General features: G+C 43.2%; 1 protein-coding gene across 1 annotated transcript in view; it reads left to right on the top strand.

Annotated features, from left to right (window-relative positions):
- The window catches only part of CDH20 (cadherin 20), a 36778-nt gene extending 30870 nt beyond the window's left edge, over positions 1 to 5908 (top strand). Inside the window, exons 10-11 of the mRNA XM_068397264.1 lie at positions 3701 to 3952; positions 5409 to 5908. Coding sequence (XP_068253365.1) covers positions 3701 to 3952; positions 5409 to 5908 — 752 coding nt within the window. The remainder of the gene's footprint in view (positions 1 to 3700; positions 3953 to 5408) is intronic.
- The last annotated feature ends 20432 nt before the right edge of the window (positions 5909 to 26340 follow it).

Genomic DNA, 26340 nt, shown 5'->3' with positions numbered 1-26340 from the left:
AGCTGGTGGTGTCTGTAATGCCTGCTTCCTTGTGCTCTTTCTCCTACTCCTAGTGAAGTATTTTTTTATATTACTCCTAACTATTCATAATTATTACAATTAGTTTTTAAAAACTAACAGAAGTTCTGGGCTAATCATCCCCAGTTCTTGTACAGATGCATACAGAGAGAAACCAAGCCTTTCTTGTGAGAAGAGCGATGGTTAGCTCTGATCTCAGGTTTGGACTTACACAGTGGTACACTGACCTCTCCAGGGAGGTACATCGCTTCCAGTGGGGCATAAAACTGCAGGAAGGAGATGCTCTATGGTTGCTCTCACATCCCCATGAAGACACCAGCCTGCATGCCTGCAGGAAGTACAGCTTTCACTTCCTGCTGATCACATAGGCGCAGGACCCCCTATGCTGCAATCTTCAGTATCTCTGCTCAGCCCTGTAGATAAGCGCTGCCATCCAACCCTCTGCAAGCCAAAGACACTGTGTTGGAAGCTGTGATGCAAAAATATTGTGCATTCTTACCATGCTTGCTTTTCTTTTTAGTATAATGGAGCTCTCATGTCCTCACAAGCCCTTTTCTCTTGATGGATGGGGTTTAGCAGACATCAAATTTGGAAGAAAATTGCGTATTCTGGTTTCTGCCATGCTGCATCACATTCTAGCATGTCCTTCACACTGCAGTAGCACATCAAATCACATTGGCTTTTGATGAGTCACACAACAAGCTTTGACACCAACGTATTGCAGTTGCAGAGTAATAGGTAGAGCGATTCTTTAGGGATGATTTGGATGCCTGCCTAGTACAAAGCAAAACAAAACAAAAGGGCCAAAAAGTAATGCCCAGAGTCATCAAGAGAATTTTATCATCGAGAACATTTAAGACCTGGGTGATATGGTCAGCACATCACAGAAAAAAAAAAAAAATATATATATACATATATATCTTTCGATATTTGATTATAGAAAGTTGGTTTTGGCCTGAAAAAAATAGTTATGGTTAAAAACATTTGAGATCTCTCACTAGCTGATTTTGCACAGCTTCAGTCAGGTTCACTGTCTGTGACTTTTTTTACAGGCAAAGTATGACCAGCTCAGAATAACGAAGTCTTTTTCCCTCACAAAGAGCGATTTTACATAACATGAAGGTTTGCTGTCACCTGAATAGAATTTGTGACTTTTATTGTAAGTCATTTTAAAGAGTGAGTCTTTAACCCAGGAAAGACAAATGCAACCAAATTACTACACTGTTAAGATGATTCAGACATTTCCATTGGCACAGCATAAATGCAGGCACTTTGCCATTTTCTGCCCTTTGGGCTGTTTTTTCTCATGCTAGAACAGGCCCAGTGATGAAAATATGTGGTATTAATAGCTGGGGAGCACATACTAGAGGGCACATAAACAGCTCAAGGGAGAGAAAGCACTTGCGTGTGCCCCAGGAGAGAGGAGAGGGAGGTTTGCAGGAGGTGAGGACTCCTGTCTGCAGCACACCCCTTGCCCAGGAGCCATGGGAACCACAGGGTGCTGCTCTCTTATGGGTTTGGGGGACACATTCCTGAATATTATCTATGTCTGTCCACACCTGCTGCACATACTCAGAGCTGCATGGCATATCAAAGGGTAGTATAATCAGTAAACACTGAAACACTGACACAAAACCAGTTTTAAGCAACTTTGGAGATTTCATCTTGCACCTGGTGGATTCTCCTCAAAGCTCCAGCTCTTGGGATCAAATGATTTAATGAGACACTACAGTTTCTCTATATATTCACATACAGACATGCACGGACACTTCAGAATTTTATGCTTTCAGATTAAAAGCTTGAAATGTCATTGATGTGCAAGAAATAAAAGACCCTGAGATTCCTTTTCAAAACATGTCACAAATTCAAACTGATCTCATGAACTGTGGACCCGACATCTCAATACTTATGTGCGTCAGTACTGTCTGATGCCATAAGATTTGCTGCACAAAGTATGGAACTTGGAGCATAATTTAAGTCTAGCAGGCTAGTCTAGCAAGTGTAGATTGAGTTTACATATATTCCATAGCTGGCTGTATGTAACACTCCTGATTTCACTCCTAAAAGCCATCAAATCATTTCTGATGTTCAGACTACAGCAGATAATACAGCTGATTTACCTGCATGCAACCTGAGTCTCTGCACTGAAGAAAATAACCCAAGATTTAAATTTTAGCTGTGAATTGACAGGGAAATAATAAAGAAATGGAACTAAGAACTCCTTGTTGATATTTCGTGTTTTTTCACAGTCTACTTGTGATCAGAAAGTTTCTTGCCATTTCCAGGCAGCAGCTCCATTGTGCCAATCCACCTGGGAACAGCTGATTGGCATCCTGCATTTCCAAGCATAGCAAATGTACATTGGAACAACCTGGAGGTGCAGATGGCCAGACTGTGACCTCTTTTGAACCAAGGGAACAGGAAACAAAACTAAGTATTGAAAGGAACCGGATGAAGCTCAGCTCCCAAAAATCCCACAGCGTCGCTGCACGAGGTCAAGGCTTGTAGGTCTGCCAAAAAGAAAAAGTACCTGTGTTCCCCATTCATTTTAGCTGGCCCAAGATTTGCAGACATGTTTGTAAGAAGGGTGAATTTTCCTGCAGGTTCCTTTAGACTCCATGGTGGCCCAGATCACATTGGAGACTTTCAGCCTTGTACTTTCCAAAAGTCTTTGAGGCCAACAAGCTTGAAAGTTAGCACTGACAAACTCATCACTGATCTCCAAAGATTTTGCGTTGGCATTTCTGAGATGAGATATGAGAAGAACAATTTCCTGAATCCAATTTCTTTCTGATTAGGAAACTTGGTGCACAGTCTGAGGGAGGGGGTAGACAGGAATTCAAATGCCACTGGGAAATTTTGACATTTAAAAAACCCATGCTGAATACAGAGGAAAAAGCCCCAAAGATAGGAATTTCCCTTGAAATGACCAACAGCAACTGGCTGTTAGGTCACTCTCTTACTATTTTGTTTCAGCAGCATCATTTTGATTCATTTTGATTCATTTTGATTCAAGTTCTTGTAAAAAACAGGTGGTCACACTAAATGAAGCAGAATGGTCAAATCAAAGCAGAATAATTCTGACAATGATGACATGAAAAGTGCCAATGAAATTGTATGTATTTCACTGAAAAATGTTTAGTTGCAAATTTTCAATGCGCTGCTGCTTCAGGATAGCAAGCTGGCTTTTTCCTTTGTCTTGTTGCCTCAAGCAGATGGCCATGCCATGTATCAAAAAAAAATAAAGAGAACCTTAATATGTCCACAAGGAGTATACGCTCACATCTCCAAAATGGTGGCAGTGCTTAAGAGTGAGGTCTAGAAAAGCTGCTCAGCATGAACAAACAGGGACAACAAGTTGCCTTCAACTGTTTGTTTCTGTCTTGCCTTCTGAAAGCTCTTTTAGCTAAATCTGAAGGCTGTGAGTTTGCTCTGGGCACTTTATGTCAGAAGGGTTAGAGACAACTCATGAGGTGTGTATGCCTTGCAGTTTTGAAGATACTAGAATAGGGGAGGCAGAGGCAGAATGCCGACTAGTGCAAACTGAAAAAAAAAAACCAAAGAAAAAAAGAGAGGAGACAAATGGATGTGGGTCTAGGGATGATTTTTTTAACCTTCCTTCTCTGCTGAATATATTTGCTCTGCACGTAAGCTCTTCTCTCCATTTATTTTCTGCCCCTAGACAATACGGCATGGATTTTGACAAGGCGCTCTGGCTTCAGACAACATGAGCAGAACACATTTTACCTCCCCATCCTGATCAGCGACAATGGGCGCCCTGTGCTAAGCAGCACGGGCACGCTGACCGTGCACGTGTGCAGCTGCGATGATGACGGCATGGTGATGTCCTGCAACGTGGAGGCCTACGTCCTCCCCATCAGCCTGAGCAGAGGGGCGCTCATCGCGATACTTGCCTGCATCTTTGTCCTGCTAGGTAAACCCTTGGTTTCTTCTTGGGAGGGGACAAACTCTTTGGTTCTGGCAAGGAGGTTGCTGGTCCACTGAATGTGAAGGACACACACACACATCTATGTATATGTATGTATTATATGTAGACACACACATACTTAAAGGGCCAAATCAAGGACCAGATAGTGCGGTCAGATGCATATGGTTTTAGACCCTGTGGTGTAGGAATGGGGGAAAAATATGGCCTGCAAATATTTCTGCCAGATCCCCAAAGTGCTAGGGTGTCTGGTATGGCCCCACTTTCCTGGAAGGGGTATGCCAGGAGGAAGCACTGAGAGCTGTGGCTGGGGACAAGTTACTTTCAGTTTCTGGTCATACGCTCTCACAGGAAACAGGAGTGGTAAGTCCAGTATCACCTCTTGTCTTCTGGCAGGAGATATCCCCACATCCATCCTTTTCCCCTGAGATACTACATTTAAATTGTGCCTGTGCTGCTATAAAGGGGCTGAGCATCTTGCATGTGTTCTGTCTCCACAAGTAAATTTCATCCTTTCCTTGCCCAGGCCTTCTATGTCCCCTGTTAGCTGTTGGTATCAAAAGAACTTCAGTTCCCTCATTCACTCTCTTGAGTCATGAGATACTAGTTCAAAGCACACATTCCCTGAAATTTCAGAGGAACCAGTTTCAGGAGCAGCAGAGTAGAATACAGGAAAAATTACTTACAAGTGCCTCAATTCTGGCCCTGCGGAGCCTAGATACCTCAGTCCAAAATTTCAGCATTCAAAACCGTTGCTGAGTTCTAGCCCCAGAAATACAGTCACCAGGTGACGGCACATTTTCAATAGTAAAGGCCTCTGGTGCCTGTATGACCGCTTCTCCCCATGCTAAGAAGCATCTGCATCTTGTTAGCGCAGAGCAAATGACAGTAGTTCTACCCAGCCCAAGGCAGTGCCTTGCAGATAAACACAAAAATGCTTTGGAGCAGACTAAGCAGCTAGCTCTGCATTTTGCTGTGTAGGCAGACATATCACCACGGTGCCTCAGCACCATCCATCTATGTCACATGCAGCGCCCAGCCCAAGAGGCATCCCCAAAGCAGGTTGCAAAACCCAGCTACGCAGCAGGAGAAAATTACCTCTATGGAGCTGTGTGCCACTGCAGATAAACCATTACTGATACCTGATCTGGCTGGGTTAAAAGTAGCTCAAGTGCATTGGCAAGCACCACTGGACAGACATGTTCTAAGTGTCACCAAGAGTTAAGAGTTAAGGTGCGAAAGGGAGAGATTAGCAGGACCTCAGGCTACTAATTTGGGTTGGGGAGGGGGATTTCTGCACCCCTCCACCTGCAAACACCACAGCTCTTAAAATCCAAGGGACTGCCTGGGCTCACTGAGGGGAAAATAGGGAAGGAGAGAGTCTGAAGCCCTTGCAAGATCTGCCCCCTCGCTGATGGCCCCATGTCTTGGTTGCCTCCCGCAGTGCTGGTGCTCCTCATCCTCTCCTTGCGGCGCCAGCGGAAGCAGCCATACATCATTGATGAGGAGGAGAACATCCACGAGAACATCGTCAGGTATGACGATGAGGGCGGCGGGGAGGAGGACACGGAGGCCTTCGATATCGCTGCCATGTGGAACCCACGGGAGGCCCAGCTGGTGGTGAAAAACCGGCAGGACATGCTCCCTGAAATAGAGAGCCTCTCCCGATACGTGCCGCAGGCATGCGTCATGGACAACAACGTCCACAACTACGTGCTTGCCAAGCTGTACGAAGCTGACATGGACCTGTGGGCTCCTCCCTTCGACTCCCTCCAGACATACATGTTTGAAGGGAACGGCTCAGTGGCGGAGTCGCTCAGCTCCCTACAGTCGGTGACAACAGACTCAGACCAGAGCTACGACTACCTGACGGACTGGGGGCCACGCTTCAAAAAGCTGGCCGAGATGTATGGTGCCACGGACAGCAGTGGGGCTCTGTGGTAATGGACGAGGAATGGCAGAGGGGTTTCCATGTGAAACAGTGTCAGGTTAGGTCCATTCTCATCAGATGCTTCCATGGACATGGGTGAGGCCTCCTAAAAAATAGCAATACGGTGCTTGGATGAGAATGGGAAGAAGGGTGCGAATGAAGGTCTCTCTGGATCAGCTTTACTCAGTTAAATTAAGTCACATTTTTGAAACAGTGAGAAGCAGAAGGAAGAAAGTTTTTTCCTGGTTTTTACAGCAAAATTTGAAAGCTCCACAGCTGGAATATAATGACATTACTCTCTTTCTCTCTCCCACTTTCTCTCTGTCCCTTGTACACGGCAGCTTACTGAGCTCTATACGTCTGTTCAAAGATCTGTAAACTCCAACTGTAATCTCTGACTCACTGAGAAATTGCCAGCATAGAAAAGTGGTGCCCCACCAGTTATTTTTCCCACACTAAAAAGGAAAAAAATTGCTTGCTAACAAGAGGAAAAAAAAAAAATCCCACAAAGCAGAAAACTGAAACTGGAATCTCAGAGGGCTCTTTGTAAACTAAACCTCCTCTCTCTGTTGCTAACAGAGTCCTTTTTTAATCCTTTAGAAACAAGGCTGAGGGTTTTTTTCCACCTGGCCGAGAGGGCTGGAGAAGAGGCTTTGAATTTCTGCTCTAGTTTAATGGCTGATCTATGAGCGTTAACACTAATCCATCTCCTATCAAGTCTGTGTAAATTTATTCTCGGCTCTTTAAAACCATGACTCCGCTAAACTGCTCAGAACAAAATCAGAAAATCTGCCTCTTTTGCACTGTAGATGTCTCTTCCATGTGCCAAATGTGAAGATTAGATTCTACCAATGAAAGCCAAATAAATTTTAAAAAAAGAAAAAGCTATATTTGGTAACTACATGGGTTAGATGGGCTTTCCTAATCTGTGTGAGGTCAATCCAAGGGATGTTTACATACTGTAGATAACCTACTTGAACAAATGCAGTATTATAGACCAATAAATGGATGTAAGAAAATTACATGTATAAGTTTTGTATATTTGTTAATTTTGGTAATGAATATGATGTACTGCATACAGTACAGTACCTTAGCACCTCTTTTAATAAAAGTTAAACAGAAGGGAAAGTCTGATAGCATTTTATTGACTACTTTGCACACAGCAGTTAGTGCTTCTCTGTGGTTTTACATGCCTTGAGCATCAAGAAAAAATGGTTCATCAGCATCGTGTCAAGGAGACAAGCCTTCAGTTTGCATGTTCAAGCAGATTGTCTTCTGCTTTTATCAGTGTTCACTTGGACGTTGACCTCTAAGGTGAATCAGCCCAAGTGCAGCCCACCAGACTAGTTACTTTTTTATTCCAACCATGCAAAAGCCAAAAAAAAGTCTTGGTTGATTTTTTTGAAACGTTATGAATGGGGCATTGAGAAGCTTGGAAACCAGTTACACAGCCTTGACAGAATCTCATGCCTTCAGAGACAGGACAGACTGTAACATGCAATATCCATTTATGGTCATCCTTACTCTGCAATCAAAGTTTTGATCTTTGGATCTTATCTTGTTTACATGTGTAAATGGGAAGGGCTGGGGAAATTACACTAACACAAGTTTCATGGAAGGTTATGAAAGGTGTCTGAAAGCAGAACAGTCTGCAATGACATTTGGAGGTTTCTTTCTCGCTAAGGACTCTCTCCATCTCAAATTGCCCAGAAAATAGATGTGCAGACATAACCACCCAGTTACCACACTTTTACCATGTGCATACTCTGCTCAGTTTCTCTTGCAGATGTGCACAAAACTGCTGTCTCTACTTTGCCTAATCTTTGGCTGTACCAATTTGACAGGAGCCTTGTTTCCGTAGACTCAGACAAAGTCATGCACTCCTGGAGAGCCAGGCAGCCAACAAGGAAAAAAAGTTTTGGTGACTTCTCAAACTTTTGCTTACCTGACACGATGAAAATCTGTGCCTTCACAAACATAATATGCTGTGGGTTCTGCTTATCACCTGAACCCACCTTACACCATTGCAGGAAGAGCACTGAAAACTATGTGATAATGATTCTTTTACTCATCTTGTAGCACTTATCCTCACATATTATGTTGATTTTATAACACTAGACAAAGAAGTCGGACATGATCAAGGATGTGGTGTACAGCACACAAAACTGGTGTTAAGATTTCTGAGAGCTTCCTCAGCTCCTGATGCAACAGGAATCACAGAACATAGGGCAGGAATGAAGATACAGAAGACATCTATTACACCACTTCCCTGTCTGAATTAATCATCAGTTTTATATATTTTAAGCAGATGCCTGTTTATTCTTAAAACCCCCAACTGTTAAGGCTCTGTAACCTTTCTAGGCAATCTTCCACTGCATCAATACATTCAGTGTTGAAAGCCTTCCCTGGGAAGTATAAGGCAAATATCCCTTGCTGCCATGCAAGCCTGCAATGCACATAGATGACTTTGTCCCTCTGTAGAGCTGTGGTTTGATATTTTCAGACCATTACTGTCTCTCCCTTTAGTCACAGTCTACAGTAACAAAAAGTTCTTTATGTTTTGCTGCCACAATGGTTTACGTCTCCCATGGTAGGCAGAGTGGAAGGAAGAGGGGTAGAAATGCAGTCCAGCATCATATTGCCTTCAACTGGAAGACACTTACTGCATTTACTGAGGGTTTTCCCAGGACAAGCTGCTTCAGGGTCTGGTTTTACTCCACCGAGGTCCCCAGGAGTGGCTTCTGCAAGACAGGCCATGCAGCAGCTGAGACCAGCTTCTGGACTTGTGTATCACCCAGTGAGGAAGGACCAATGCCACTTGTGTTAGGTGCTTGCACTCACACCACAGGGGAGCCTGCAGGGAGGGCAGGCTCTGAACCCACTTTCCTAAGCTGCTTGTCACCATTAGGCTATCTGATTATCCTCAGGTTTGCCTCAGCTTGTGAGCCCAGTCAACAGTCAGGCAGCTTGATGCTGTGACACTTACCAGCTGGTGTTCAGTAGGCACTTGGCAGCCTGGCTTTTTTTTCCATTTTATGGAACAGGTGACAGTGTTTTGCAGTCTGTGAAAATCTCTATGCAAACAACCAACACTTGTCTCTGTCACCCTCCCACAAACAAAACTGAAGAATGCTCTGTTTTTACTGATGAGATATAAAAAGATTCCATTTATGGACACATCAGGGCTCAGCAGGCCTGGCACAAAGCAGAAGAAGGGAGAAGACTCCAAGCCCAAAGGAAAGGTATGGTGCCACAGGCTGACAGTGAAACAAACATGCTGATCACACAGGTCCTCAGTGTCCTGCCCTGGGGCTTCTCGAGGCCAGGCCTGGCAGTGCATGAACATTTGCAGCACTACATAAAACCTGATAGTGGTTTACAGCCAGGGAGCTCAGCCTGCCACGGTGGAGGGACTGGGCTTCACCACACCAGCAGATACCTCCAAGTGACAGCCCCAGTCCTGCGTGGGACCCACACTCTACCCACTGCCCTGGTGTAAGGGCAGAAATGTTAGAGGACCAGGACAAGATCCCATATGCCCTCACCGGTGTCCCCAGACCCCTCATGCTCCAAGGCCAGTCTGAGTGCATAGAGCTTTTATCACTATCCATTTCATGTGGTTCCTCTGATGACGTTTTTTTTTCCACAGCTGCGAGTTCTCAGGAAAAAACAAAAGGACTCACCATCCAGGAACAATCCCCTAGTCTCAGCTGTGGCTGAAAATACATGGTTCAGAGGAAAAAATAGCAGAGGGTGTAAGTCATTTTACTAATTCCAGCCACTTAAAAATTGAGCATATGGCCTAAGCAACCCATCTAAGCTCTCTCTCTAACACAGCTAGACAAAGAGTGATTCATTCCCCCTGTCTGCCATCTGTATGACGCTATGACCCTCTGGAGGTGCTTCTCTCTCAATTAATGGCCTGGCCTCTGGGGATTTATCCATGCAGTTCAGAGTCTGGCCCTAGGCATGACTTTCACAAGCCCTCTGCTCTACATTTGGTTTTATGAGTGATCATGGGCAAACACTACAGTCTCTGACATTTTCCTTTTCCCTTCTTACCACCCACCTCTGTCTTGTCTAGATAGAATGCATGACTCTCTTTAAGCTGTCGGTCAAGAGCCTAGTTCTCTTCCAAGCAAAATGCAGAACTCAAGAATGCATAAAAAGAGTTAACATCATTCTTTCTGGCATAAATTTTCTTGCAACACTGCATTTCATTTGCTGCTGCATTGCCCATTTATCCAGCTTTATTAGGTCCCTCTTGATTTTGTCATTTCTCCTCCAGCTTTTATTGCTCTTAATCATTTTATGCCACCATCACATTTGCTGCCTACAATCCCCTTTTAGACCATTCATTAAAACCAATAGTGACACAGATCCTTGGAGGACTCAAAAGTTATATTTTGGTCACCTTGAAATATGATTTACTAGCCTGTGCCTGGGTTTTGCTTGGTTCAACTGTCATATAGCACAAACTAGAACCTGCTTCATTGCCTGCTGCCTGACCACAGCTCCAAGGAACCATCAAACTGGAGGGACAGATGTGTTCCAGAGGTCTGCCCTGCATATGCACCACATCTTACCTGTCCTGGCCATGAGTAAGAGAAATAAGGCCCATAAAAGAGGCACAAATAATGCCTGACAGACTCCAGAAAAGTTCTGACCTGGACAAATTCAAAGTTGAGTAGATTTGGTTGCTTTTGCCTTTGTGCTGACGGGGTGTTATTACTAAGGTGCTGACAGATGTGATCACTTTGGTTTACGCTAGCTTAGCTATCAGTTAGACTAAACCCAGGAGAGGCTGCTGCTCCCTAGGAGAGAAGGTGGGTTCGATAATAAGTGAGTATGGCACGTGAGGAAATCCATACTGTTGCAAGCTAAATACGTTGCTGCTCTCCCTCTTCCTGTCTGTCAGGATGTGAGGCAGCCTATTGCATCCTGCTCAAGAAATAGCCCTTAGTTTTCTTCACATGCATCTGGTGTAAATAGGGAGTGGATCTGTCAAGACATCCTAATTTGTGCCTGCTGAGATCTGCAGCATTCAGAAGAGGAGGAGCTGCCTTTCACTCAGTAGTGCCCTGTCTCTCTCAGGGCAATGCATATGCCATTAGAGTGCTCCAAGATAGGCACTGCTACAACACAGCTGTATCACCTAAGGGATTGGTTCTCATGCATAGAGGTCAGTGCTCTGTCTCTCATTTGAACTGTAATGCAGTAATAATCTGTATCAGTGTATCCTCTTTAAACAGGCAGAGGAAAATTAGCAGGGACAGCAGTGAACCTGAGGTGGAGCCAGAGCTCTGATCCAAGGAAAGCAATAAGGTCTGGGGAGTCTCACTGCCAAACCAAAGCTTTAGGGATAAATTTTCAGTTTTGCTTTCCTATACCAACTTGATAAAGATTCTGCCCCCACAGACATGCAAGATATTTTACTGTTGGCTTCAGAGGTGGCAAACCAGCCCACCTGCATCCCTGGCTCTGAGGAGAAGCAGCAGTGCAATGCTGACACTGTATTTCCCAAGAGATATTAGAGTAATAAGGTGGAGGAGGTAGAAGAGAGTCACTTTACAATTACTTTCAAAAATCATGGGGTTTTTTTAAGAGCTGATGTAGAAGACAGTACACTGTCTGAATACCATTTTCAGACCTCGTTTGTTATTAAGCCCACTATTAAGGAATGGGCCTCTTGGGGAATATGAAGCTTCAAGCTGGCATCTTAATATCTATGAGGCCAGTCCCACAATGACTGATCCAATGATTTTTTCTGAAATGTGCATGAGCTACAACATTTAATACTAGAGGCAGAAGTGCTTGCCATGCCATATAACAAAAAAATAATACTAATGACAATATCTATCACAATGGGAGGGGTCCTGTTTTGTGGGAAGGGTGAAAGTTCCCAGGCTCATCATGGGACTCAGGAAGCTGAACCCCTAGTTAAAGGCTTATTATTTCCAGACCTTCATCCTACCAAGCAAATATGGGTATGTCAGAGTACAACATGATCCTCCTCAGCATCAGAGTACCATGATGAGTGTAGAATAGGAGATCTGCCTTTTCCATCAAGTCTAGAAAAAGAAAAATCTTGAAAATGTCATTTGGATGCTGTTTGGAGCATGCAGAGAGCCTGGAGCAATGTGCAGTGCCCTGTTCCTCCCAGCATATCTTCATGTTCTTGCACTTCACTGACACCAGTCCTTCAGCACAAGGGCCACCCCTCCCAGGTAGGAAGGACAAAGGAAGGGAAAGAGGGATCCTCTTGAAACCAGTAGTGAAGATAGCCCACAGCAAGGGAACCTGTCCTCCCTTTTGCTCACACTCTCCTTACTGCCATTGGTACAGCGAAACCTCCCTGCACCTCTTGTTCCCCCTTTACAATGGGAAGAGGGTTCACTGCCATGACCACTCCAGAGCATCAGAGCCACTGCTGGTCCCCAGTGGGTCTCTAAGTGCCCCAGATTGTCTTAACCTGCTCCTCATTCAAATCAGTTATGAGGGAGAAACCAGGGAACACTAGAATCCTCTTTTTCCTTCAGGTGTGAAGGTATTTGCCCCTGAGTATCCTGGGATGTAGTTCAGAACAGAATTTTTACAGCCTCATAACCTTCATGTTCCCTACCTGTGATATAATATATATTGCCATGAAACATTCCACAAAAAATGTTTCTGAGCTCAGAGGAGAAATCTGCCCTTCTCCCAAGCAGCGGTGCTAACGCAGGATGAGTTGTTTGGGCTTATTTGTTTCTCTTTTTGTGTAGATTCTTTTTGGAGCAGTCAAAGGGACAAACCTGCCCAACACAGCCACTTCTCTTTGAAGGACCTCAACCAGCTATTCTTTAAGACCATAGGTATTATGAATGGGAAAGGTAGTAAAAAAGGAGGTACAAAGCAATCAAGTAACTTTTTAATGGCAACAGGAACAGAGCCCCAGCCTGCATATGACCTCTTCCAACCTTGGGCCATCCTTTTGGTTTCGAAAACTCTTGTTTACTTTCAGTTTGGAGACAGGTTTTCAAAAAGAAAACTAACTAGTTGAGGTACGTACTTTCAATAGTCTCAGTCTTGTGCCTACTTCTGCCTCAATCTTGTGTCCACGGTCTAGCATTTAAGATGTCCACTAGAAGTAAGGAAAAACATGCATATTCTGCCTTTAAATTGCATGCTTTTGTCCTGAAATTGCAAAGTGTTTTGCAAACCTCAGTTAAGTAAGGCCCTCATATCTGGGACAGAATAGTCATGGGGTTTTTTTACAGACAAATAAACGGAAGCACAGAGAAGTTAAAAAAATTACAAAGATTTCAGAGGAAATCATTGTAAAAATGATAACCTGTCCCAACAGTCTGTTGATCTAAGTAGACCTCCTCTTAGGACTTAGTATATTATGCCTACAGCATAGGTGGCAGGTGGGCAATGGAATTTTGAGCTATAGCTCGAGTGTAAAGTTATTTTTTACCAATAATATAAACCTGTCTATGGGTTAAATGAGAAATATAGTCCCACAGCAGAAAATTATCTCTGCTACTAATCCAAGGAAACTCCATTTCATGATTCCTGTGTATTTGAAACTCTCAACTACTATTCAGCCAGCTGTCCAACCACTGAAGAAATCAGAAGTCTATGTTGCATTTACAACTCAAAACAGATGAGTGGGATAAAAATGTGTGAAAGCTCTTATTAAATCTTATCACCCAGAGTTAATTGTAAAGTGTTTTCCTAAACTGTTAGAGTAGTGAACAACCACAACATAAATCATGTATAATTTTGAGAAATGAGATATGATATTAGCATTTTAGAAACATCACTCACAGTGAGAGCTCCAAACTGACCGATTGATAAGATACTGAGCCTCCTTCATCTTCCCTGAAGAATTTCAGCCATCTCATGGATCTGCTTGATAAATGAACAGCACATTCAAACATGTGGTAAACTGTTGGCTTTGTTTAGAACAAGACCAAATAAAACAAGCATTTTCTGTCAGCATTTTCTGATGGGGGCTAGGATCAGTGCCTTGCCAGCCCTGACTTCATTTGCAGGTTGGCACAAGAGAAACTAATGTCAGTAAGGAAAATGGCTCCATCCCACACATGGAGTTAAGACTGTATAAACCAGTGCAGCAGCCACCCCAATAACATGTCTGGTGAAGGAGAAGGGAAGGCTGGAAACCTTCCCCAATGATCCCGGTATCATATCTTTATATCTGGGCTCACAGAAAGAAAGGCATCTCCTACCAACACTTTGGTGAACAGCCATACCCCTGTATAAGCCACCTATTGCCAAATGTGCTTTAGCAGCTCATCCCTAACAAGCAACACCAAGGCACTGCAAGACTTGGGGTCTGGTTTTGACTCTGATGTTGATGCTACATGCGAGTATGATGAATTTTCAAGGTTTCTCTGTGCTGTGGCTTTCCACCCATCATACCAGCGATAACCATCTTTGCTATCCACTCTAAAGTAGCATAACAATGTGAAGAGTTTTAGTATTCATTTAAGCATATTGCTAAGCATTTTAGGGTTCCAGGCACTTGCTAGCTAGGATATAAAGCTGCATATTTCTTTTCAAAAAGCACATACTCTTCTAGCTCTGGGAAATGAGGAAAATAAGGATGACTCACAAGTAGCAGATGTTGGTAGCATCTCTTAATGCACTACTGGAAGGCACTCAGAGATTGTAGTGATGCAGGCTCCCTTAAAGCCTACCTGAAATAGACTTGAGCAAAATGCTGTAGCAAGCCATCTCTTAATCCATTCCCTTTGTCTCACTTTATCAGCTGTACTCAAAATATTTTGCTTCTTTGTCAGACCTTCCCTCTAAAAACATCAAAACACACAGTAAATATGAATTACTGAAGAAGCACAGCATCCTTGATGTGTATGGTGACTCTGTTATCAGTAGCCCTTAGAGAGTATTACATGTTAATACTATTGCTAAAGAAAATCAGCTGATTGTCTTGGTGCAGCCGAGCAGGATTTGAGACCGATAATACAGCAGATCCCGTTATTCCAGAAAAATGTAGAACAGATCTAAAAATTAAATGTCTAAGCTCTTTCTATAGACAATAGAGACAGAAGTGGTTTCCCCAGAAAAAAAAAACATATTACCTTAGACACCCTTCTCAGGAGTGGAAGAGTTGGCCCCTGGAAGAGTGTTTCTCATTCCCCAGGCCATCAGCTGCTGGCCACACAGGAGGTGTCCACATGGGCCAGAGGTGCCCACAGGACTGCTGAGGGCATCCTGACTTCGCGTCTCCAACAGGGATGAAGAGGGGTTTCACTGAGACATTAGTGCAAGAGACACTAGTGAAGAGTCAAATCTCAGAGGAACCCAAATTGCCGGGTTGGGTACCTGTAGTGCTGTACAGATTGCTTCACAAGGGTGTACAGCCCAGAAAGGAGGTGTGACCTGCCACTGCCAGTAGATATACCTGCTGTCAGGATCAATTGCTACCACCTCTGCTGCTCAAACTGACATGTAGCAAAAACAAGTTGGCCAACCTCTCTTTTAAATAAAAGACGTTTGTACTGAAGACAAGATGCAAGAACATGGCATTGGTTTTGTATGTAGTTGTGGTAAAGACTTTCTTTAGACCTGTAGCAAGTCATTTATTCTATTAGTATCAGATCCCTGTCCACAAAACAGAGATAATGGTCTCCTCCATCTTAGCTACTCTGCCTGTAAGGCCAGAGGAGCATCTCTCATTTTGTGTGTGGGTAATGGCTACTGCAATGTATCAGAATTATAACAAGAAAAATTACGCTATTTAGCTACTTTTGCTGTAGCATCCACCCTGCCAGCCTCTGCCTGCAACCCATTGTCCTGTCTCTGCAAGTAAATACTGTGATAGCATCTAACAGCAAAACACAGCTGTACTGAAATATCCGATCAGCTTGCAGCCATTAAACAAACAGAATGCCGGCTCTTTCCTTTTGTTTAAAATATCATTACTGGGAACAAGTCATCTCTCTCGCTGCCTTTGCACTTCAGTGCACAGGTTAGGCTTTTAAACCTGACCTAGTTTTGGCTGCAAAGTTTCACAGAGAGAGCCTACTTACAGCATGGCCACACACATTATTTTCCCTGCTAATCAATACATTATAAAAGCTGGAGTGTCTCCCTTTGCTGAAAATGAGGCAAGGGATCAGAGAAGCAGTATAGTTGGGCTCTAATGCAACGTCTTGCAAGCCAACCGCACTATTGCACCTGCTGGTCTCCTGCCTCCCCTCACCCCTTTTGACTTCCTTGATGCTCCACATAGGTAATGAAGTCCACTTAGACCCTACAACGGCTCCAACGGCATCACCCTGAAAATGGGAAAAGCTTTGCTTTCCCTGCAACAAGCAATCAGGGTTGACACACTGCAGCAGTATTTGTGGAGCCTCATGATATTTTTAAGGTGTTTGGACAAGCTGAGTTTATAACTGAAGTCTTTTGTGCCTGGAAGTTCCTGCCTTCAGGGCTCATTTGTGTTTTTTTTAACTGTGCTCAGGATTTCCCTCAGTGCTGAGCTGCTTCAAGCATGGCTGATAAGGGGGTCACATGCAGGTGACGGGCAAAGCAGAGTTCACGGTGAATAATAACTACTTTGCATCCATGATAGCCCTGGCAAAGGGTAATTAATTCCTGAGGCATGCGCTGGAGTGGGTGGGCTCCATCTAGAAACGCCAACATCAGACAGGGTCAAAATGCATCTGATCACAAACCGAGACTCCATGAAAGCTGCACAAATCCCAAACCATCATCAGGTGCAACTGGCCTCTGCCTGTTGTTTCATGAAGGCCTGTGGGTGAGCCAAGGCACAAGGACACATAACTGAGATGTGTGAGTGGACTCATATTAAGGAGCAGTGCAGCTCACATGAAAAGGGAGGGCATAGCGTCTCGGAGCTGGGAACTATGCAGACCCACGAGCAGCCTGAGACAGGAGGGAAGCTGCTGTGTGATCATGAGATTTGGGGCACGTCGGACAGAAAGCGCTATTTAAAAGGGCTGGGAATCAGATAGAGGAGAGAAGCTGGAGGTATTTGGCTGTGAGGATGTTGTTTGTCCCTGCAAAGAGCATATTCAGAACATGAGGTCAGGACAACAATAATAGGAAAGCATTGATCCCACTTCACATCCTTTTAGCTGAAGAGGAAAAGGGGCGGATAGTGATGTAATGACCATGTTAGAAATGCCTGAACAAAGATCTGAGGATGAACAGAAAGTGGTGGCTGCAGCAGGTACTTCATGCTGGAATTTCTGATGCAGGTGAGGAGGTTACACAGTCATGCAAAGCCATGGGCAGAGAGAAAAAGGACCCCCTAGCCTTATACCTGTGCTTGCTAATTTGAACATTTCCAGAAGCTCTTCTCTGGTAAGTGTTCAGTAATGAAGCTAAAAGGTGCACAACAACAAAAAAAACACCCCTGATTTCTATTTTTAGTGTAATTAATACCAAGTATCCAGATGAAGGGTAAATCGTACCAGAATTAGAAGGAGACGTGGAGGACAGTTAATCCTTCTGTATCTCTGTGGTTGCTGTTGTAGGGGGTAACAGTTATACCAGTTACAAGCATTCAAAAAAACACAAGTCAGCAATGCCCAAATTATTAAAATTTCTTTGCTTCATCATAATACATTGTTCTATTAAGAAAAAATTGCGTTTTTGTTTTAACAATTTGCCACCAACACTGGCAAGTTTGGAGTTCATGTCCTAGTCATGAAAACCTTGCCTCCCTAACAACTGAAAAGCGGAGCTTCTTTTTTAGCAGGCTGTTTTTTAATGAAAGCACATGAATTGCTTGAATTTTGTGATGAAATCCCCAAAACCAGCAACACTGACGAGGACTCCTGGAGTCAGGTTTTTATAATAAAAGAAGGGGCTGATTTTCGTAGTATCTCATACCTAAAGTTAATCCCTTGACAGGAGGGAAAGGCACATGGAAGGAGAAATAAGACAAGCATAGGCTCATGGCCTGCTTTGTGGCACTGATGCATCCTGAGAGGCGATGGGTTTCAGGGGCATAGTGCCAGAAAGCCCAGGCTGACTCTGTCACCTCTAGACGGCTGCATGACATCACACCCCACTGCACTAACAGGACAAGGAGAGAAATTGTCATCGTTTGTTGGACCAATGTTCTGATGTCCAGCCTTCATGATATGTCCTGAGGTGTAGTGCAGTATATGCCATAATGAGACACATTTCCTTTACGACTCTTAATTGTTCTGCAAGTGAGCAAGGTCTCCAGGACAGAGGACAGACCTATGTGAATAATCTCCTGAAAGATGTATCAGACATGAGGCACTCCAGCAGCTATCAACATCTTCATCACAGAGTGTAGAGACTTGCATGGAATTACATAGGGTCTATAGACTCCATTGTCTGGCAGCAGCTGCTTATTGGCGACCCACATCTGAGCTAGAGCAGCACAGAGGTATTCACGGGATGCAGTGCATGCTAATATTACCTGTAGTGTCATTGCTTTCCTGTCTGTGTCTGAAGTCTGCAAAGCCTTTCTGCAAAATGTATTAACATCCTCCCCATCTCAATATAGTACAGTTTGTTTCTTTGCTTGTTTCATTTCATGAACTTACAGGCTGCCTTTAGAAAGTAGTCATCAAATGCTCAAGCAATATAAGGGAGAAGAGAAAAAAAAAGAAAAAGAAAACCTGAGGGAGGAAAAAGATTTCAATTTCCAATTTCCAAGAGGCTAATATAAAAAGTAAAGGAGTGGGAGGGAAGTGTTTGAAAATTTCATTTTAAAAAAATGCCCTGGCAGTCTCTTCCCAGCAGCAGCAGTCAGGCTGGATGGCACATTTGTAGGTGAATGGGGGAAAAAAAAAAGAAAAAGAAACAAAGTCCTGGGTGAGTTTCCCCAGCGCTCCTTCTGCAGAGCCCTCCATGTCCCCGGCTTCAGCAAGGCCACGCCGGCACGCCTGCTTCCCAGCTGGTCCTGCCATGTTCAGCAGCTGACATCTCTGTTATAGACCACAAGTCACAGTGCATGAGCAAAGTACTAAATTGTGCCAGAAACTGTGGCCATAAAAACAGCCAGAATTACACTGCCAACCTAGCCACATGGCTTCCAAGTCAGGCAAAAGGGTCTGCAAGTCCTCCACAGGGGTCTCCAAAAGCAGGGAAATGACAGAATGGCCCAAAGCTGACATAGCCCTCACCCTTTCAGAAGGGTTTTACTGGGAAAAACAGGGTTTGGGAACACGTTGTACTTACAGATTTCCACAATCCCTGGAACCATTCCTCAATGCCACAAATAGGCACAAGTGAGCACAACCCCAGAAATGCTATGAAGTACCAGAAAGTTAAACCAGGCTACCCACAACTTGATCAAACCAAAACAATGTTGGCCAAGAGCTTATGCTATTCCTTGTAAGCTACTGAGAACCCCACCAGCTTCCACCAGAAAGGACTACCCGGCATTTGGCAGATGCATCTCAGTCCTCACGGTGGTGTAACGGCCCAAACCGCAGTACATCCCACAGACTGAGCAAATGGCTGGGTTCCAGTCAGCTCCAACAGCTATACAGGGTTTTGCAACAGACCCTGCAGAGCATCTTTAAAGGCAGTGTAATAGCTTTCATAAAGACAAGGACCAGAACTTGGAGAGGAAAATACACAACCGCTACGAAACACATGGGATCCTTTCTATTCACTTGCCCAGTGTGGCAGACATGCTCACAGGAGGTGCTGTCATCACATGTGTAATTTAAAAATACAGAGCATGAAGATGAAGATCAATCCCGCTTTACTCTGAAGAATAGGTTCATAAATGAATTATAAGGTTTCTTAAATTATTTATAGCTGTTATAACCATTTTACAGATGAGTAATACATTTTATAAGTCCATCAACAGAAGATTTAATAGACAGGCAATCAATCAGCCTGCATGATAACTAATTAACCATATATTAAAACATCTCTCAGTGCCCTATTATCCCCTAATGCTCTGGTCATGAACATACCCCTAGCACAACCCCAAGTGCAAGTAACAAAAGCCAGCTGACCTACCCAGTCCCTCAAGGCCATTAATCTCCAGCTCTTAACCTGCAGCTCAAGGGCAAAGGAGCACAACTAACCTGTCAGCCTGCCCCTGAAGGGCAACAGGCCTCTGCTCTTCTAGAGCAGTGGGAAATGCAGCACCTACCACCTCAGTATCTGGATTTCCACTAGCAAATGTTTCTGACAGGGCTCTCTATCACGCATACCATGACACTGGGACACTGATACTCTATCTATCTCCCACACACAGTACGCAAAATTCTTTATCCTCATCCAATAAAATATTTATCAGAGGAAAGATGACACTCAGCACCCACTGACTCAGGACCATGTCCTTTAAGAAAATAATCTACCCTCTGCTCCAAGCCCTACGTTGAGCAATGGCTTATTCTGTGTATGGTTAGTCCACTTGTTTTATCTGTCAAGGAAAGAGATTGGTGCCAATGTTTCTATAAGAAAAGCAAATCTAATCAATCCCTCAGGCCTGTTTAGATTAACATGAAATGTCTGCACTAAGTCTGGCCGCTGCAGCCCTCAGCTGGTTAAGGTCATGCTTAACTCACCTGCTGATGGGTTCCAGGCTCTGTGAAGGAAAGTGCTTCCTCATCGGTTTTCCAAATTCAGAAAATATTTGCAAACATTTGAAAAGACACACACACAATTTTAAACACACACACCCCCCTCACACAAAAAAAAGAAAAAAAATTACAATCCTTCCCTTGCACAAACTTTCAGAAGCCTCGTGGGTTACTGGACACTCTTGTCCCATAGAAAAAGTTCATGTGCTAATTAGCTGCAACCTGGCTGCACTAAAATTTCATTTTTCTCAAAATAGTAACTCCTGCTTCATAGCAGTGCTAGGGCAGAACACCACAATACCAAACTGTATTGCTCCCAGTAGGTAAGCTAAGTATTGGGCTATCCTATGTGTGCTACACAGCATTGTGGGGTATAAACACCTTGGTGCTTGTATATTCAAATGGCAACAGCAGAGTGGCCATTCTCCACTGCAGAATCAACTTCCTCTAGGGTCTTATCATTGGATGGATCTGTCATCCAGAAAAAAAAGAAAAAAAATCACATTCACCATCATCTGCCTTTTCTGTTGATCTGTACACACAGACACGGAGGGGTGGGAGAACCAAAACTAATCTCCGTCACTGTAACACATCCATGCTTAAAAGAAACCACCATCTATTATTGCCGCAAACTGGGATGATGCCAGGATTATTTTTTACTGCACTAGATGTGCCACTCAGCTTCCCTATCCATCTGTGTATTGCTGCCAGTCTGATTACTCAGATTCACATCACGGGGCTGTACAGAGGTTTTCAAAAACTAAGAAGGAAGGGTAAAACAGTGCCACAAAGAAGTGAGCTGAAGGCATCCAGGTTTAAGAGTGGCTGGATTCCCTTCATGCAGGACATCTTATCTTCCCAGGCACCAGCCTGGAGGAAAGGCAAGCAGTTGTATATTGCACAAGGAGACAGACTGCCCTAATGAGTGAGCAAGCTAACAAACTTAGAAGACAAATATGCAGTGTGAGGGCTGTTTCCTCTCAGCGTGGAAGCAGAGGACAAGCCAGAGCAGCCTTTCAGTGGAAAAGGAGATCTACAGTTTTTGGGGGTTATTTATTTTTTTTGTACACTGTGGTCTTACATGTTTTGTGTTTTTGAGTGATCCTCAGATATTTTTTCAGGACATGGAGCCTGTGGCTCCATCTCTGCAGCTCCAGACACTGGTTGGATCTGGTGACATGGTGATGGTGAGAGTACACTGATTTCAAGGGAACACACTTGGACCTTATATTTTAAAAGCTAGAGAACTTTTCATGGTGTATCCCTGCTGCTGTGTGCAACAATTTCTTCCCCAGAATTGCTTTAAAAATCCTTTAACTGCCACTTCATTCAGAAAGATGTCACCAAGCTAACAAATAGCACGCATGTGATGTTTCTCAAGTTAGTTTTCAGGGAAGGACCTGTAACCCAAAAAGCTAGCTTTTCAGCTGGCTTCAACTGCCATAGCTCTCCTACTTTGAGGGGAGCTGCACCTCTTTGCTCGTAGCTAGCTTTACATCAAAGTCCATACTGTCAGCACCAGCAGGCTATAAGTACATCAAATGAAGAACAAAATTACAGACGGCTCTTCCAATCCCATGCAGTGATGCAGTCAGTTCTTGAGTTTGCAATTCGGCACTTTTTGAGGCAAGTAGTTAACAATAATATAAATTAGTACAACTATAAATTGCTGGAGGTAGCAGAACCATAGCTGAACCTAAAGAGAAAAACAGTCTTGCTAGTGAGAGGCAGCAGAACTTATAAGCAAAACTTTGACGCTTTGGGGCTTTTCTGATTGCAGTGGACAGGGATGATTTTGAATACCTGGTGCTTTTTATTTTTGCTTTCACAACCAAAATTAAACTAGCCAGGCAGCAAACCCTCCAAAGCCAAGGCATGTGAGTCCATTGATTTTGTAAAAACAGAGCCAAGATTTTGTGCCCTGCTCTAACAAGCTCCTTTAATTCCTCTGTGTGAAAAGTCTCTCACAAAAATTCCCTGTTGCATTCAGGCTTTATACACATCCTTTCTAATCCTTCATTCTTTTTTTTGGGCTTCTATTTGAGCAGGTTCCTTAGCACTAAGGCAGGCATATAACACTGTTACTGCCATATCTTTAATTATTCCTTTTCTTCTTTTTAACTCATAAGTACTAATTGAGTCATGTTCTCTTTGCAAATGTGATTTAACCTGCTGTTCTCCTGCTTGCTCAGGCACTGCAAATAAAAAAATAATGGCACTGGTAATTAACTGATGCCTGACAATATAACTTGCCTCTCAGCCTGTGACGGGTAAAAGTTCAATTAAAAAGGTGTATAAAGGCATATTAAGTGAACCAGAACTAAGCGCCAATCAGACACACAAGAAAAGTAAAAAAGCAGAAAAGAAACTAACTTCCAATATCAAGTTGAAGAAATTGGCAAAACATAGATGAGCTTTAATTTGAAATAAAAAAAAGAGAATTATTAGTAGCTAGATGGGCAGACAGACAACACATGCACATACATTTCAGTTGCGTGTGTAAGGTAGCATCAGCCTACAGAGGGATGCTTTTTACCTAGGAGAACATTTTTGAAAACTTATAATCAGGTATTCGTAGGACACCTTAGCATTGCCTGGCAGGAAAGAAACCAAGAGAAATCAAGAGATACAAGGTACAGAGCTGTGGTTCAGTCTGAAGCAAGCCAAACTGAAAAAGGTGCTGCTTCGTTATCCACTCTCAGTGGTGTGAAGCCTTTGTAGTCAGAGGGAAGCATCAGGCTGCACAGAGGCTGCTCCTTAAGGGGCAGGAGAAAGAAAAAGCATGCATGCTCAGAGCAGAAAAATACTTCTGAGTGGGGAACACACACAAGCAAGGATGCAAGAGGTGAGAAAAACCTCTTCCAGCTTTCTTACTGGGGAAACCAAACCCCCAGGTAGTGCAGATGGTGAACATTATAACTCACCATGGACTAGAGAACAGACATAGTATAAGTTCAATATTTTTTCCTCTCACTCTTGTTTTCCCCTGCAACTATTTCCCTTCTTCCCCCCCTTACTCTTCTGCTATTCATGGGCCAGTTAGAAAGCCTTCATGCAGCCAGTTTCATACCTCTGAATCCCCATCAGTTATAACCACCGCTGTGGAGTCTAGTGGATGAAGAGACTATCTCATATTTCAAAGTTTAATGAGTTCCATTCCTGCTAATATTACACTTCTATTAAAATTCATGGTCATTTTTTCCATTAATTTCTTTTATAAATTAATTCCTTCTAATTTTCTAAAGCATTAACATGACCAGTGACTTATGTAGGTCATCCCAAATAAGTGTCAGTAAAACCTTTATAATGCAACATCTTGTATTCTGTATATCTTGATTGTGACCCTCCCACAATTTATAATTGGGATTCACAAGGCAGAGAGGAAGAAAAGGGACAATTTTCATAGTTTATGTTCAGAGAATGGTGAAAAAATAACATGACCGAGATGAGAAAAAGAGCTCTTGTATAGAGGGAATGCTATGCCTACGAACTAAGAGAGTTCTGCTTCACTTAGTAACAGAGAATAATGTATGGGTGGAAAGAGTAAAAAGCCTGGATGTTACACTGTCTTTTCTTTCCTTCTTTTTCTGCTCAAAGACTGATCAGCATGCCAGAAGGCAATCATGTCCTCCAGGTAAGTGGAATAAGAAACTAAGAATATTGAAAAGCATCTATCTAAGGCTGCTCACACTGCAAGAACACCTGAAGCGAAACTGCTTAAAGTTTACCAGGATGTTTTTGAAGAACTAGGATATCATAGCAGATACATCACATCCATAGAAATTATTCAGCCAGTACAGTGCATGCCTACCAAATTCTATAAGAAAGCAGCAGAAGCAATAAAGTAAACAAAATAAAGGTGGCACAGAGTGCACAAGTGCCAAGAGGCAACATGGCAGTCATTTGAAGGCTGGACTTCTGTACAACCTCAGCAACTAAAAGCTTTAAAGAGTTATTATTGCCTGAAGCTCAACTGGAAAAGAAAGATTGAAAATGTATCTCAGCTTTTCATATCAAAGATACATTTGCAGCGAAGCACTTTTGGGAAGTGTCATGTTCCAGTCTCAGCAGTTCTGACCTACAGCTTTCCCCAGGAGGTGCTGTGTCCTGCGAGCACTGACACAGGAGAGGCAGCTAGCATCCCACCAGCAGGTACCTTGTGCTGCAGCTGGCCAGCCCATGAACTGCACTCAAAACGTGAGACCTGCTTCATTGAAGCTTCTTCACAAGAAGGCTCAATAAAACTGGGTAACTTGCTACCCAAGCACAGTAACTTGTCAGTTAGCAGTCTCTGAAGTGCCTTCCTGCGCTGGTAATGTGCCCTGCTAAAAAAATCAGTATGACGACTTATTGGTGCAAGCAATCATTGCAGAACCTCTTTGTTCTCCCCAAACAGTCAATAACCCATGACAAGTCTCAAAGGCCTACCTTACACAAAGCACAGCAAAGTGTAATGCACAGACAGGGCCATACTTCCTTTGCTCTCACACTGATTCATCATCCCTTTGCTGCAGTTTAACACAGTACAGGGACTTTTCTAGAACTCAAAGTTAGTCTTGGATGTCATTTTTGATGCTGCATGTGAGTTGGTTGAAACAAATAAAACAGTGTGAAAAACATTGCTTTCCCACTCCAAAGTGTTTGCACTGTGGTATCAGTGCATTTGCTATTGCTATGCACACCCTACTTTATACATATTAAAAAGATTCCCATGGAGCTGTTCACAATTTACAGAGGAAATTATTTTTTAGCTGCGCAAGTGAAAGCTGCAGACACTAGCTGGTAGCTCTCAGAGCTTATTATACATTGCTTCCTCAGCAAAAAATAGTTCTGTACATAAACCTGCAAATTTTGGATCACCAACAAACTCCAGGCACATAGTTATTATCAGATTAACTCATCTAGCTGGAAGCAGCAGTCCTTAAAACACCCAAAGATGTCATCATTTTCTTCCAGGGGAAGCTAAATTGCACTAAAATCTCAGAGGATGTCCAAATCATTTGCAAAACCGGGATTGTCTGAGCTCCAAGGAAACACACAGTATTGTAAAGCCAATGTAAAGAAGGTTTTGTAACTCTGATGTTTCCAAGGTCAGGGGTAGTATCAAACACAAAGTGAGCTCACTGCTCCCTAGTGTAGCTGGAAAAACAAAGGAAATGCAATCGCTGGCTCTGCTTTTGGGCTAGAGGAATTCAGGGACCACAAAACACTAATCACACTGCTTACCACAGTGCCAGAAGGAACTCAGGTGCTAGAATGACATATGGCCCTGTACAGAGTAGAGTAACAGCGCTTTGTGGACATACAAATAAGACAAGATCCCTCTCTCAATCTAATTGTTTGAAAACTTTGCATTCTTCAAACACAAATGCATTGCCCTCTGCTGCACACACAACTGCTTTAAAAAGCTATTATTATTCACAGACAGGAACCTGAACAGTTTGGAAAGAAAAGAATCAGAACAGTTGTCAAAGAACTGAATTTATTATCTTGTTAGGAAAAGAAAAAGAGAGGAAAAAGAGAGAATGAGAACATAAATATGGCACATATAAGTTTCAGTATTCAAGTCCAAAAACAATCAAGCGTTTATGGTAATGGTAACCACTGTCTTAAGTAGCCACTGATTAGTACACAGCTAGTTAATATAGCTCTTCTTTTAACTGTCTGGACAAGATTCTAATGACTGAAAATACTACCTTCAGTTTCATATGATCTGGAGCATTCACTTTTAGGATCTTTTTGAAGCTTAATTTAGCAAAATAAGTGATGTTATCCTTTGACTCGGTCGAAAGTTCTAATGTGTGGTTCAAGCAGAGATTAAAAACACCCACTCCTAATGTGGAAGTAAGAGTTACTCACTTTTCAAACCT

Source organism: Nyctibius grandis, chromosome 3, assembly GCF_013368605.1.
Source record: "Nyctibius grandis isolate bNycGra1 chromosome 3, bNycGra1.pri, whole genome shotgun sequence".
Taxonomy (NCBI): Eukaryota; Metazoa; Chordata; class Aves; order Nyctibiiformes; family Nyctibiidae; genus Nyctibius; species Nyctibius grandis.
This window is presented reverse-complemented; position numbering and strand designations above follow the sequence as displayed.